Raw genomic sequence first — 13,873 nt, 5'->3', positions numbered from 1 at the left:
AAGAGAGACATTCCGTCATAAAAACAAATTCAATACAGCAGCTAATCATTAACTAAACCAAGATATTACAGCGAAACCGTATTTCAAGATATCACATAATAGCAGCTGATATATTTATCTGAATAATATCCCACGTAGGCTATGTCCACGTAGGTGGATGTCTGCAAGAATGGAAATTCCGGCATTCCATTAGAAAGAAATGTTATTTCCAGGAGTATTAGTCAGACCTGATGAGATAATTGACCTGCTGAGTGTATTACGCATACTATCATCATAGATGTTGATTGAGAAGGATCGCACAGAGCGGAATACATGACTTGAACACACCATTTTTAAAACCTTTTGCAGCACTAGCATGGTCTTTACTGTACATAACACAACAGTATCAGTTTTCCAGATTAAACTTGAATGGAGAAGTAGACTGGTATAGTTTCATAACTCTGTTCTAGCTACTGACCACAGAGGTTTGTCGGTTTGGTAGCTGTTGCCATAAGTTTTGTTTGTGCACATGTGATAATGAAAGATGAGAAAATCCCATAAAATTAACTGTTATATTCAATATAAAACTTGAGTTGTGCTTTGCAACCATACAGCTAATTTGACCAGGAAATAGATAAAGACAAATCTGCAGCTACTGCTTCTGCTGTCATGTTTACCTGGTCAAAGGAAAGTAATTTTGTAATTGCCAGGTAGTTAGTCAGGTCAATATACCTGTATGAACATGAAGTGAACCTGTTCTGCGGTGGGTAATGTGTTTATAATAGAAATCCAACCAACTGGAATTTCCACAGTTCCACCGGTCATTGTACTGTAAGACCCACAAGGAAGAAGCCACTTACAGGAAAACAAAAATAAACCATGTTTCCAGTCAGCTGATTTTTTGCTGTTAGGAGCATTCCTGTACAACATAACATTTAATCATCTCATCTTTACTTTCATTTAAGTGGAAGCTAAAATATATCTGCATCACCTGTCTCTGTGCGTATTTGAAACACCTTCTTTTGAGGCTTTCAACAACTTGGAATTGCACATGTAAGACCGTTGGTAAACCGTGTCAGGCTTGTGCACGTGCACACATTAGATAGAGATGCATGCTTGAGTAAGATAGGACACCCTCTTTCAATTCTACGGTTTTACATATGAGGAGATTAAAAAAAATCCAGTTTTTAATCAGGTTTTAAATTAGGTAAACAGCCTCAGATGAACAGCAACACGTGGCATACTGGCAGCATGTGAGAAATTCAGTATTCCCCATGATTCCATAACTTGTAGAAGCATTTTTGTTTCTATTTCACTATCACCCGCTCACATCGTTACGGAGGAATTTTGCCTCTCCCTTTTTACAACGTTGCCTCAGGAGGTCTGTGGGGATTCGTTTAGGCCCCGCCTAGGCATTTGGCAGGTTCAGGTCTGGACTTTGACTCAGCCATTGCACTCCCTTGATTCTTTTCTGTTGTAGATTTGCTGCTGCGCTTGAGATCATTGTCCTGAATAAGCTTTAAACGCTGAAAAGATGGTGTCATGTTCGGCTCTAGAATACTTTGGTAAACAGAGGATTTTACAAGTGACTCAGTGAGTGCAAAACAAACTCAAATCATGACTCCTCCACCACTGTGCTTGACAGCTGGTCTGCACAGTTGTGAAGAAATGGCTGTATAATCCTTCCCAGATTTGTCCTCCTCTGTCATCATGTTAACACACACCCTAAGGTTTCAGAGCAGCAAATTACCAAAGCTTCTATTTTCATAGAGGTGCTTACACTTGCCCGTGCTACTTGATTGGCTGCTGTTTATCTATTTAGTTCCTAAAGACGTCAGACTGTACTTAGTTTTTCCACACATAAATAATGAAACCGTGCCACATTTTGTAGTTTATCTGAAGCTGTATTCAGCTAATTTTAAGATCTGATTATTTTTTTTATTAAGTGCTGATATGTAAAACCTTCAAAATTAAACACGTACTTTACCATGACTGTTTTTGCAATTAAAAAAGACAACATTCATGAATTTCCTGTCTTTTTATTACAAAATAAATGAACTCTTAACTAGACAGGCCAGTGTAATTACACAAAGAACAGTTTCTGCTTATGAAAGCTAGGTTGAGATAAATAGTTTCACTATTCCAAGCAAAAAACAAAAACTACAAATCAAAAAGATCAAGCTGCATTTCCTGTTATATACATTACATTTTTAACCACTTGTCACTTTTTTTTTTTAGCAAAAGCAGAGATGAGAATAGTTTGTTTTTTGCAGGATTTACATTTTTTTAAATATCTGTTCACACCTCTGATTGCATTCTTCCAAAAATCTCTTTTATGCACTACAGTGAAAGGCCACATTTTCAGAGTTAAAAACAAAATTTAAAAAATGAAAACTTACTTCAATTTCAATGCAAAGTCACTGATAAAGTTTGAGAAACCGAAACTATGCATTTTGCATACTCTATTTGTAGCCACTGAAACCAGGTCAAAATGATAAAGAGGTAGATTTTTTTTGTGGGCACTGAACAGGTTTAGAGACAGTCTGGTACTCACAGTGAGGTGGGGTTTTACAGCTGAGTACAACCATCTCCAGAGGCATGCAGAAAGAAGCAAAATAACCAAGCTTGTAAAATCTTTCAATTAAGCGGTACTACTCTGTTTAATCAGAGCGAAGTGAGATTTATACTGTGCACATACTTGTCTAAGCATATGTATACTAATCAACAATGTTAGCTCAAAATATAGGTTTTTAAAATTTTTATTTATATGAGCTGCAGTGAGGCTCCAGACAATTAGAGGACTGTTGTTCAGCCCGTGACTCAGCTCAAAACTTCACGCCAACCAACGACCTTCCAGAGATCTGGATGTCATCAAAAGGAAATAGAGCCAGAATCTGAAAGACAAGAACAAGAAGCAGGTCAAACTTTACTGATCCTTAAATAATGATTAGAAAAAATACCAGAGAACAGCATTTATACAAGCGCTGCCGTACAGATGACTTATCCCTTATCTAAATGTCTTTCTAGGAAACCCAGAACTAAGCAGAGCATTTAGAGCACAAGAGGTCAAAATTGAAACCATGAATAGTGTTTGTCTGTGAGCTTCATACAAACTGGAGTAAAATAAATGAAAACAAATGAACCAAATCCACTTCTGCTGTGACTACTCTGCTTTTTAAAAGAGTACCAGGTCCCCTGCTTGTATGCTTTGGTAGGTTATTCTGAACTGGTAGGTTAGTGATGTTAAACCACTTAAAGAGTAAACGAAGAATGAGTTCAGTCAGGCAGTAGGAGGAGGCTTGACAGATTAGGTTTGTGCGTTGAGTTAGTGCACAGTTACCACTGAAAGTCTGCAAAACATACATATTGCTGGTTTTGTTTTGTGGGTTTTTTTTTTTAAAACAGGATTTAAGTCTTATTATTTAAACTATGTACAACAGTGCATTTCAACCCTTAATATTTGCTTACATCATCATTGCCGTCAGCCAAATCCAACGCCGTCTCGTCCTCCATGTTTCGCAGCATTTTGTCGGCGCCATTCTGACAGAGGATGGTGGCGATGGTGGCGTCCTGTCTCCCCACCGCAAGATGCAGGGGTGTGCAGCCATTAAACATTGCAGCGTCCACGTTGGCTCGGCTGCCGAGCAGCAGCTTCACAGATGTGATGTCATGCAGCTCCACAGCGAGGTGAAGAGGCGTTTTGCCGCTGGTTCCTTCCTACGAGGGGAGCGGACGAAGAAAAGCGATGAGAAATTCCACAAAAAGGGCAGAAATTCATTATGAAATTTAAACAGTTTCACAGTTTTATTTTTGCAATTCCACATTCTTGAAATCAGCTAGTAAAAAGGTCAAAGTACATTCTAATTAGAATAATGAATAATTCAATACATCGGACGTGAGGCAGACTGATATGTTAGGCCACTGATTTAAACTAAGAGGAATGTCTGGGGTGGTTTCGGGACTGCCACGTTCCCTACCATCAATAGAAAGTTAAGAGCGGCCGGCTAGTCTGACCTAATCATATCTCAAATCTAATTATGTCTCACTGAATCCTGCAGGAAGCCCCGAGCTCAGCTCATATCACTATCAGCATTGCACAGGTGCAGCTGATTTATGATAGGAACACAACATAAGGTCCCGATGTGGTAAACACAGTTTAAACAGGACGTATGTGATTATAAATGCAGACATATGACTGGATTAAACAAGTACGGAAAGCCCTCTTAGGGGAAAAAAATAAATAAAGACTGCAGCTTTGCTTCCACAAAAACAAACTCTTCATCCGGTCCTTCAACCTTTTCCTTTTCAGTGTTATGAGTTGAAGTCTGCAAGTGGAGCTGCACTGTTTGTGATCATTTCAGGCTGAATTACACGAGTGCAAAAAAGGCTTTCTGTTTAGTGTGAATTCTGCCTTTATGCAAAACTTAATTACACAAATACAGCTCATATGGTGCATTGACTTGGGGGGGGGGGGGGGGGGGGGGGAATCCACAGACTAACCTGTATATTCAGATCTGCGCCCTTTTTGATCAGGAGCTTCATAATTTCATGTTGCCTGTTCAGTGCAGCCAAGTGAAGACAGCCAAGACCTGAAATTACAAATGTTGTCTGAAATCTGCAATGTGGAGCTCACTTTTAGGTCAAACAGTTTTTACAAACTTCAAGCAGAATACAGACCAACACTGTATCGATACAACACAAAACATGTTCTACATCAATGCTAAATGTGGGCGTTATTTCTTCTGCTACTGTCCAAGAAAATCCTCATGTATCTTTTAGGAGGACATCAGGGAAAGACAAGCTAGTTAAATATTTCTGCGACATTAAAATGTAAAACAAAAACAACTTTTGACTTTAATGCATAAAAACTCGCATAAACAGATTTAGTAGCAGCCATGACTGTTTTCCCCTCACCTCTCCAGTTCTGGGTCTCGAGGACCGGAGCCAACTTGCTGGGAGAAACGTCTTTGGTCATCTCGGTTGCACACTCTAACTGCCCGTGCTGGCAGGCCACGTGGAGCGCCGTGTTCCCGTCCTGGTCCTGCAGCTCTATGCTGACCTGTTTCTCCATCAGACACTGCACCACCTCTCTCAGGTTTAGGTAGGTGGCGAGGTGCAAAGGGCTCTGAGGAACAAAACAAAAACTTTACCTGTGTGTCTCTGGTCAATATAAACAAAAACACGTCAGAAGTTCATATTTAAGTTGAGATGTTAAATAATCTACTAAAATGTTGAGTTGATATTAAGCAAAGACACACAAAAAAAATACTAGCTGTCCATTGATTCATCAAACATACTGACAATAACAGGTTGATGGTGGTCTTATATATTTCTTCAGCTGTTGTCCTTATACCCTGTCACTTCTCCTTCACAGCTGCAGCTTCCCTGTATTTCCAAGAATGCTCTTATCCTCATTTCTAACTCCTCATTATTATTTTTGGACTCTAGTAGAGTAGCTTAGCATGAATGATGATTCTGAGTGTTAGAGTAATCCAAAGCTTCACTAAAATTTCGGCTCATTGAGATTACCGACCTCATTATACCAAACTTTTGCCATGTTTAATGTGAGCACCCATTACTGAAGTGGTATAAATATGAGAGGAAATAGGTAAAAGTCTAATAGTTCCCTTTGAAAATACCCAGAGCGCAGGCCTGTACCTGCTGCATTCAGGTACAAGTGAGGAAAACCCTTTCCGAGAAATTGAGTTTTATCTTTAATCCACAACAAGTGATGCGGTTACTCTGCACTGTGGTTTACTGAGACTGCTGTAGGTGTAGAGTATGATAGTGCTGTCTCTCCCTCCCTTTTTTTTTTTTTATGTGTTTTGCAATTTTTTTTGTTATCAGAATTTTGCTGCGAGACTGTACTCACAGGACCACGTGTTAAAATATGGCAAAAATCCCTAATCCATTTGTTTTCCTTTTCCTTCAGAAATGAAGATGCATTTTTATTTTAAACCCCCTGGGTTGCAAACAAATTTCTTCTTGGTAATGTGTCCAAATGTGAAATCTTAGAATGACTACTAAGAGGAAATTAGGAAACCAAAAGAGCCCAGCACAGAGCTAACTGAGTCACTACGTGAAGTGCTGAGTCTCAACTTCATATGTTTCCTTTTGACAGTTCTGCAAGTTCAAGTTAAGTCTCTGGTCGGACTTCTTGAAGGACTGGAACAACTCCTCCACCCACATCCACACAAGGATACACTCCACAGCTCCCTGTGGTTCTATTTCTACATGAAGTAGAGGAGGGGAGTTTCCATTCAAAGTCCCTTATGAGTTAACACTGGAACCACCCACAGTGACGTCCCGAGTGAGGACGGACTGCAAATAAAGAGGAACAAGAGTTCTCTGGAAGTACAGAGATATAAATAAAGCCACCGCTTCCACAATCAAGGTGCAGATGAGGAAGTATTTGTGGATTAAAAAATTCCAGCAGAAGCAACTTGTAGGACCTGCTGTACCTACCTGATATAAATTATTTTGGATGTCCAGGACTTCTGTTGGGAATATCTGTATCAACTCCTTAGCAAGTGGTGATATTTCGTGGATAATTGCTAAGTGCAGGATTCTACGGGAGTGAGAAAGAAAAAGAGAAGATGAACATTAACCGTTACGTCTGGAAAAATCTGCAGCCCTACTTTATCTCAAATTGAGCAACTTACCCCCCCTCAAAAAAAAAAAAAAAGCAGTGCTGCGAATTTCAACAAATGTTGCCTAACAATTTTCCTCGGTATTCATTTCAAGAGACTACCTCGAAATGTAACACTTAGTGGGCTGAATGGCAAGACTGAGTCGTTGGGGTATTGAGCAATACAAAAAAATTCTAGACAGCACAGCAAGGTGCTGGTGGTTTTAAAAAAAAAAAAAAAAAAAAAAAAAAAAAAAATCAAACATCTGTGAGCAGATATAATCGCACAGGCTTCAGTTTAAACGCTTACAGCAAAAGACAAAACAAAACAAAAAGCACGCCACCCAAAAAAACACAGTGGGAAGTTGTAGCAAACAAATGTGTGCGCAAAGCAGGAAATGGAACTGAGCATTAGTGCTTAATTTAGACTCAACAGCAACATAGCGAGGGCCCCATCTGGAAAAGGGATCTTAACAGATTAAAATCAAAGTTTGAGGCTTCAAGTTCTTTAAACTCACTGCTGAGTCCAAATTCTGCGGACATCAGGTTTTATCTTACGGGCTTGAACCGTTGATGTTTTACTGCTGCACGATTCGCCGCAGCAGTTACTTCTCTGTTAGTTTAGCAGCGAGACGTTCTGCTTTCAGAGTAAATGTCATTTAACCCAAAGCTGGACGCCGCGGGCTGCTTCAGACGCAGACAGAGTGGGATCAAAAGTTCCCACGACGTCTCGCTGTACACTCAAGCTTTGAACACTTACAGTGCCACATGTCTAATTATACAAAGTAGTAAACAACGTGGCATTTATCGATTTGTTAAATGGTAAATGGGGTTACTTTATTTCAAAAGACCCACACCAAAGGGGGGAAAAAAGAATTCAGTTTTATTTAGTCACAAATTTAAAATATCAGCGTTTCAAAAACTAATGTGCAGCGGTAGCGATAATACAGCTGCTTTTTTAAAGTGATCAGTTATTGAAATCTATAAGGATTAATCATGCAACTGAACATTTTGTTTGCAGCTACTGACACTGAGAAACAAAGAAAAAAAAAAGATAAAGTACCTGCATAAGGTTTATTTTAAAAAGGTGACAATATTTTACGCTTATTTTTGGCACAAAACAAGGGGAAAAAAGCATTTCTTGTAGTTACTGCCATAAATACATAAAACGTATTACTACTTTACTATTATCAACACCGATTAAGCATATAAGTTGGCTTTTTTTCCCCACTGAATTAAATATCTTTGGGCTGTTTGAGAAGAAGCAATGAGGAAACAGATGTGGGGCATTTCTCACTGTGAGTAAATTAGGAAGGCTGCAGGTGACAAAGTGCATGATTCCTTGTGCATTTCTAGGAATGTAAAATTCCCAAAAACTGTAGAGAAAATGAAAATAAATGTAAAAATACAAAGCTGCTTGTGAGTGTTAATCCATCGCTCGAGTACCCCAGTAATGGTTAAGATGAGAGGATACTGCACGAGAAGCCACATTACATTTTTGTGATGCTTAAATGTCAGCTACGTCTGCAGACTGATGGAGCTGCACTGACATAAACCTGTCAGCAAATGTCTTTGTGTGAAAGGGACTTCCTGGTTTGAGTAAGACTTGAATGAATAAGAACTTTAAAAAAAAATCCCACAGGGGAAAATTAGTGTTTGCATGATTCTGTCAGTCGAAGCAATGCACTGTGGTGTGTTTCAGGTGTTTTTTTCCCCCTCCACCAGGTATCTATAGTTAGGGTGTGAGAATGAAACCATGTGGCCCCAACAATCAGCAAGCGGAAATGAAAAGAGGTCAGAGACACAACAACACTTGTGCAGTGTGATGTGACTACATCAGGATCACACCGGCTGGTCGTGGCTGCAGGATTCATTAAATCGGTCTGCTGGTTGATGACGCTGCAACTCTAGATGAGTGGGTCACATAAGAAACAAGAAGGTCTGCATGGGCTGATAAGGTTGTGTGTGTGTGTGTGGAGGTTGAGGTGTTTAGATTGTGTGCAAAAGTTTCACTGACTCAAATTGAGAAATGAAGAGCAGCGAAAAGCCGCTCAGTTGCAAATGATTTTTTTAGCTGTCTGGAAGAAGGAAGGGGGAAGAAAGTAAAAAAAAAAAAAAAAAAAAAAGCAAGGGGGAAAGAAAGAAGCCTGTGAGGAATGAAAACATGCGTACACACTGTCCTGTCCTGATCAACAAGTTTCTTGGATGAAAAGCGGGCCACACAGCTACCTCACAGCATGTGCTTTGTCTGTGCTGCATGGGGGAAGTCCAGACCTATCTGTTTCACTTCTGTTTTCTGACTGAGAGTCGACAACTCAATGGAGACCGGTCACATATGCGACAAGGACAAAGTTCATTATAAAAGTCTGCAGTATCACACTCTTATGAAATCCCCTTTAAAACCTGTATCGCCATGGGAAAAACTGTGCCTGAAATTTAATGTGATTTACAGACTCCAGCTGCAGTAGAAATGCCATTCATGACGATTTTAAGTTCATCAGCTTACAGCAGACTTAAAAAAAAAAAAAGAAGAAGAAGAAGAAGAAGAAGAAGAAGAAGAAAAAAAAAGTGAGAAGCTACTACCCTGCTCAAAATTAAACCAGCAACTATTCTGGTAACCTTTAAATTATTCTGTGCAATATTTAGAACAAATACACAAAAAGATTTCTAATTACAGGTCACCAATTATAAAAAAATATATACTTTTTTTCTTGTTTTAAATCATTTTGAATCGTACATTGTCTAATAAATCCCCATCACTACATATCAGGCAGTGATCCAATTAAAACTAATGTGGTGGCATTAATGTACAAATCACTAGATAATGGAAATGATAATCATAAAGAGCTTTGCAAACTAACTGTAGGATATTGCCAACCATATCAACTAAGGATAAAAATCACGGGTGCCAAAAAAGCTGGTGAAACCTCTAAGAGAGAAACAGTTAAAATGCAAAAAGGTTTGTATTCACCCACCAGTGTGCAGCAGCATTCCTTTCAGCAAATATTCTAGCAAGATGAGCAAGAATTTTTTATTTTTGATGGAAATTAAATGAATAACAATTAAAAACCTACGTGTCTCCATCCTCTGTAATAGTTGTAAGCAAGTTCTCCTCCTGCTCCTGCTCAGAGAGTTCAGAGCTCTGTACTTGCTGGTTGCTGCTGGAAATCGTGCAGCCCTCCACTATATCCGACAGGCTCTCTACCGTGAGAGACGAGGAACCGTAGGCTGAGTCCAGCCATTCCTCCCCGCCGGAGAACTTGTCCCTCGGCCCGCTGAGGTCATTGCTCGGCCCCCGGGGCTCCTCCGACTTCACTATGGAGCGGTACGACTCAATGCCTGAGTCTGTGCGGTTATCCTCCGGCAAGTGTTCTTTAGTACAGTCATGGCTCGCCATGGTAGTGCTGCTGTGGTGATGATGATGATGGTGGCCTCGCTGGGTTTCCCCCTCCCGCCTTCCCCGAGGATTTAAAGGCTTCCTGCGGGCGCTGTAGCCGCTCGGTGCTCGGTGATGTGACCGGACAGCCCGGTGACACCTGTGATAACCGCCGCACCGTCTTCGTGAAACCAGAGGAACGAGCCGCTGCGTATCATGCCATTAACCGACAACACTGTGCCCTCTGTGTAGGAAGAGGCGTTCACTTTTTACCGATTTAACGCGTTTTAAAAAGTTTCGAAAACATGGTGTATCGGGTTTAAAACGAGTGAAACGAGACACTAACGACTACCCGTCGACTAAATATCCGGTAAATGCGTGAGCTCCAGGCGGAGAGCATATGAGCAATGAAAGGCGAGAAGGGGAAGAGCTGACATGTGAAAGGCAAAGCTGTTTTTGTCACGCGGGGGAATCCCCAGTGGCGTGATCGAACGCACACACACAGTATGTTCCCTCGCGAACACGCGCGCGCAGAAACGCCGGAGAGTCGGGTGTGAGAGCGGAATTACTTTGTGATTATCAAAATAAAAGCACACTATCTAAGGCTTTGTGTGTATATATATATATATATATATATATATATATATATATATATATATATATATATATATATATATATATATACCCATTGATGACTTTCCATTTCGTGTCTTCTCATTTTTTTTTGTTAAGTTCATTTATTAATAATATAGCCACAAATCACAACAGCAGTCTCCTCAAGTGGTGTAGAGTAAGGTAAAGACCCTGCAATAATACAGGGTAAACCCCAAAATTAAAACAACCTCCCTGGGCAAGCACTTGATGACATTGGGAATTAAAAAAAACTCCCCTTTAAAAGAAAGAAACCAGGCTCATGGAGGAACAGTCATCTGCAACCATCTTCTGAGAGCGAGCGGAGGAAGACGGGACAAAAGACTAAATACTATGGAAGAGCGTCAGAGATTAGTAGTAACTAATGATTAAATGCAAAATGGAGTGTGAGTACATAATGAGTGAAAAAGATGAGTGAAGAAGAAATACTTAGTGTATGGGAAGCCCCCAGCAGCCTAGGACTATTGCAGCATAACTAAGGGGGGATTCAGGGTCACCTGATCCAAAAGAGTGCCTGTCTCCTGAATCCAAACTGGGAGCTGGTTCCACAGAAGTGTAGCCTGAAACCCGACGGCTCTGCCTCTCATTCTACTTTTAAATATCCTTGGAACCACAATTAAACCTGCAGTCTGAGAGCAAAGTGCTCTATTAGGATGACATGGTAACAGTTCGCAGGCTTCTGACTAACTCTTACTGGAATTTATTTTCAGGGGCATGTCCAGAGGGGGGCATAGGGTGACATCTGCCCCCCCCCTCAAAAGAAATGACTGCTTGTTAATCTTGCAGTGCTAAACATAGATAAGACCTGTTGTCTAATGTAATCATGATATCTACAATCACGAGGTCTGGGTAGTGGCTGAAAGAATGAGATTGTGGAAGAAGTTCAGTAATTTGGGAGGGATTTGGAGATCAAAGTGATAAACACATTAATAAAAAATAAGGAAACGACTAATAACTATTATTTTTAAAAATGATAATGATTCTGAAGAAGGACGATTCTGTATAATCTTCATTTTCCATTAAGTGCACTTTGATGCCTCGCTGCACAGTCACAGTGGAAAAACCCCAAAAGTCAAGGGGATAAGGAGGAGTACAATCAGTAGCTTTTCCCACACCCTCTCCTTTCCCCCCATCGGTCTTTATCTAAGAGTAAAGTTGAACTATTAAACTCCAGCTTCCCTCAAATGACTTCAGTAAGCTCATCATTCATTTCTGACTGTCGGCAGTGTCAGGAGAATCCCCGCTCATGGGTTTTTGCAAAGTTGAAATACCTTTAATGCAGATTAGTGTCTATTCACACCATCCAGTGCAAATTTCACTTTGTGGCTAACATGAATACATCTTTAGGCTAAGAAATATGAAACATGATATTCGCTTACACAAAGAGTCTGTCATATAACATCATTTATATTAGGGCATAGAGCTACACCAGCCTCAAATTGTATTTACTTCTGATCAAATATTCTGATTTCCAGCCTCCCCTCTTCCACCCAACCTGCCCTGTTATTCTTCTATCCTGTTCCACCCCATTAACGATTCCTGGAAACACCCCTGTTGCGCGATATGGCAGCCTCGCTTCTGTCAGTCTGCCCCAGGGCAGCTGTGGCTACAACCGTAGCTTGCCTCCACCAGTGTGTGAATGTGAGAGTGAATGAATAGTGGCATTGTAAAGCGCTTTGGGTGCCTTGAAAAGCGCTATATAATACCCCCCCACACACACACACACACACACACACACACACACACACACACACACTATGAAATCAACCTTGTCTAGTGTGCTAATAAAAAAACAGTAAATATATAATCAAATAAATGAACTGTGTTGGTTTGCATTTCCAATTTTTGATGTTTAAGTCTCAGTTGTTCTGAGAACCTTAGTCTTCACTGTGTACCACAGCTGCAGGGATACTGAAAGCAGCAACATCACATACAATAACGAAAAATGAAACAATAGAATCAAAAAACCAAACAACTTGTTTATGTGATTATTCCCCGCTTGAGTTGTGTGATTATTACTGCCTCTGAATGATGCATGAGCCCATGCACACTTTCATAAACAGCATTAAATGAACTGCTTTAACAAAACAATTACTCAACTGTCAATAAAACCAATTAAGTATGCAAAATCTGACCACAGAACTAAAACTTGCTAACACAATGACATGTTCCTTTAAGCCCTTTTGGAGCATATGCAGGCCTCACATCTTCACAACTTGTAATCCTGGTGACACCCTGTGCAATACGATTTACCACAGAGGCTCCAAATACTTTGGAAGGTATGCTTGTCTCTACATGGACTAATTACATCACCACAATAGCATGTGTGCAACATGCACTTATCAAACTTCACATGTGTGCAGTAGATATCAAAATAAAGTTTGACCGCGGGTGTTATCTGAAGCATAGAAAGGAAGGAAGTTCTATTATTTTTGTTTGAAAGACGCCATATAAAGTAACCTTCATCCGGTGTGCATTTACAAGATCAACACAAAGCCCATTTGTGTTTATTTATGATTTTTTTATAAATAAACCTGTTGGCCTATTCATTAGGTGAGATAGTTGAGCTTATCAGTCTGAGTCTGTCTGCGTCAAAACAATCCCTCGGAACTGTGCAAGGTGCACTCATGAAACCTTATTGATGTGTATTTGGTATCAAAACAGCGGGGGAGTTCAAAGGTGAGCGTGGTTCAGAGCACAATCACAGTAAAGTGTGATAATCTAAGTATGGGATCTAAGTCTGACTTACATAGAAGTATCAAATCTCATTAATGTACTCATTCAGAACACAACAAGCATCCCACTGTGATACTCCGTTCATCTGGCTTTTATTTTTGAAGTCCACAGCGGAAGTTTCGGTTTTCAGGCTTGTCACTGGTAGCAACAATAAACCACAAGCACATTATTATTCATTGAGCTTTAGTCCTTTTTCTAAGAAGCTGCAAAACCAGAGCTTGGTTTATAGAAAACTCATTTTGCTGGATTTAAAAGTGAGGAGACATTAAACATGAGCAGCTACTGATATGTGCTGAGGGGTCCTGTCTGTAGCAGCAGGAGCTCACAGTGTCAGTCTGTAGTTGTTTTGCATGCTTTTGGGATTGATGCAGTCAAATAAACAGAAGAAAATATTCAGAGCTTTTCTTTTTTAATCATCTGTATTTTTACTTTTACTTTTTTGAGACGCTTCCTGTGGTTTGGCCTTTAGAGGGCTCACTTACACAGCTGCTTCTGTACTTTAA

At 40.1% G+C, this 13,873-nt stretch overlaps 1 protein-coding gene across 1 annotated transcript; it reads right to left on the bottom strand.

Annotated features, from left to right (window-relative positions):
- Positions 1-2,002: 2,002 nt before the first annotated feature.
- Positions 2,003-10,476, bottom strand: nfkbie (nuclear factor of kappa light polypeptide gene enhancer in B-cells inhibitor, epsilon). Its single transcript, XM_085381735.1, has 6 exons — positions 9,682-10,476; positions 6,445-6,547; positions 4,894-5,104; positions 4,480-4,568; positions 3,448-3,696; positions 2,003-2,873 (listed from the first exon to the last, which is right to left on the bottom strand). Exons 1-6 carry the CDS (start codon positions 10,002-10,004, stop codon positions 2,805-2,807), a joined length of 1,044 nt encoding a protein of 347 aa, XP_085237861.1. The 5' UTR covers positions 10,005-10,476; the 3' UTR covers positions 2,003-2,804.
- Positions 10,477-13,873: the final 3,397 nt, after the last annotated feature.

Source organism: Rhamphochromis longiceps, linkage group LG15 (assembly GCF_057381845.1).
Source record: "Rhamphochromis longiceps isolate RC_006_pf linkage group LG15, R_longiceps_female_GT1.1, whole genome shotgun sequence".
Lineage (NCBI taxonomy): Eukaryota > Metazoa > Chordata > Actinopteri > Cichliformes > Cichlidae > Rhamphochromis > Rhamphochromis longiceps.
This window is presented reverse-complemented; position numbering and strand designations above follow the sequence as displayed.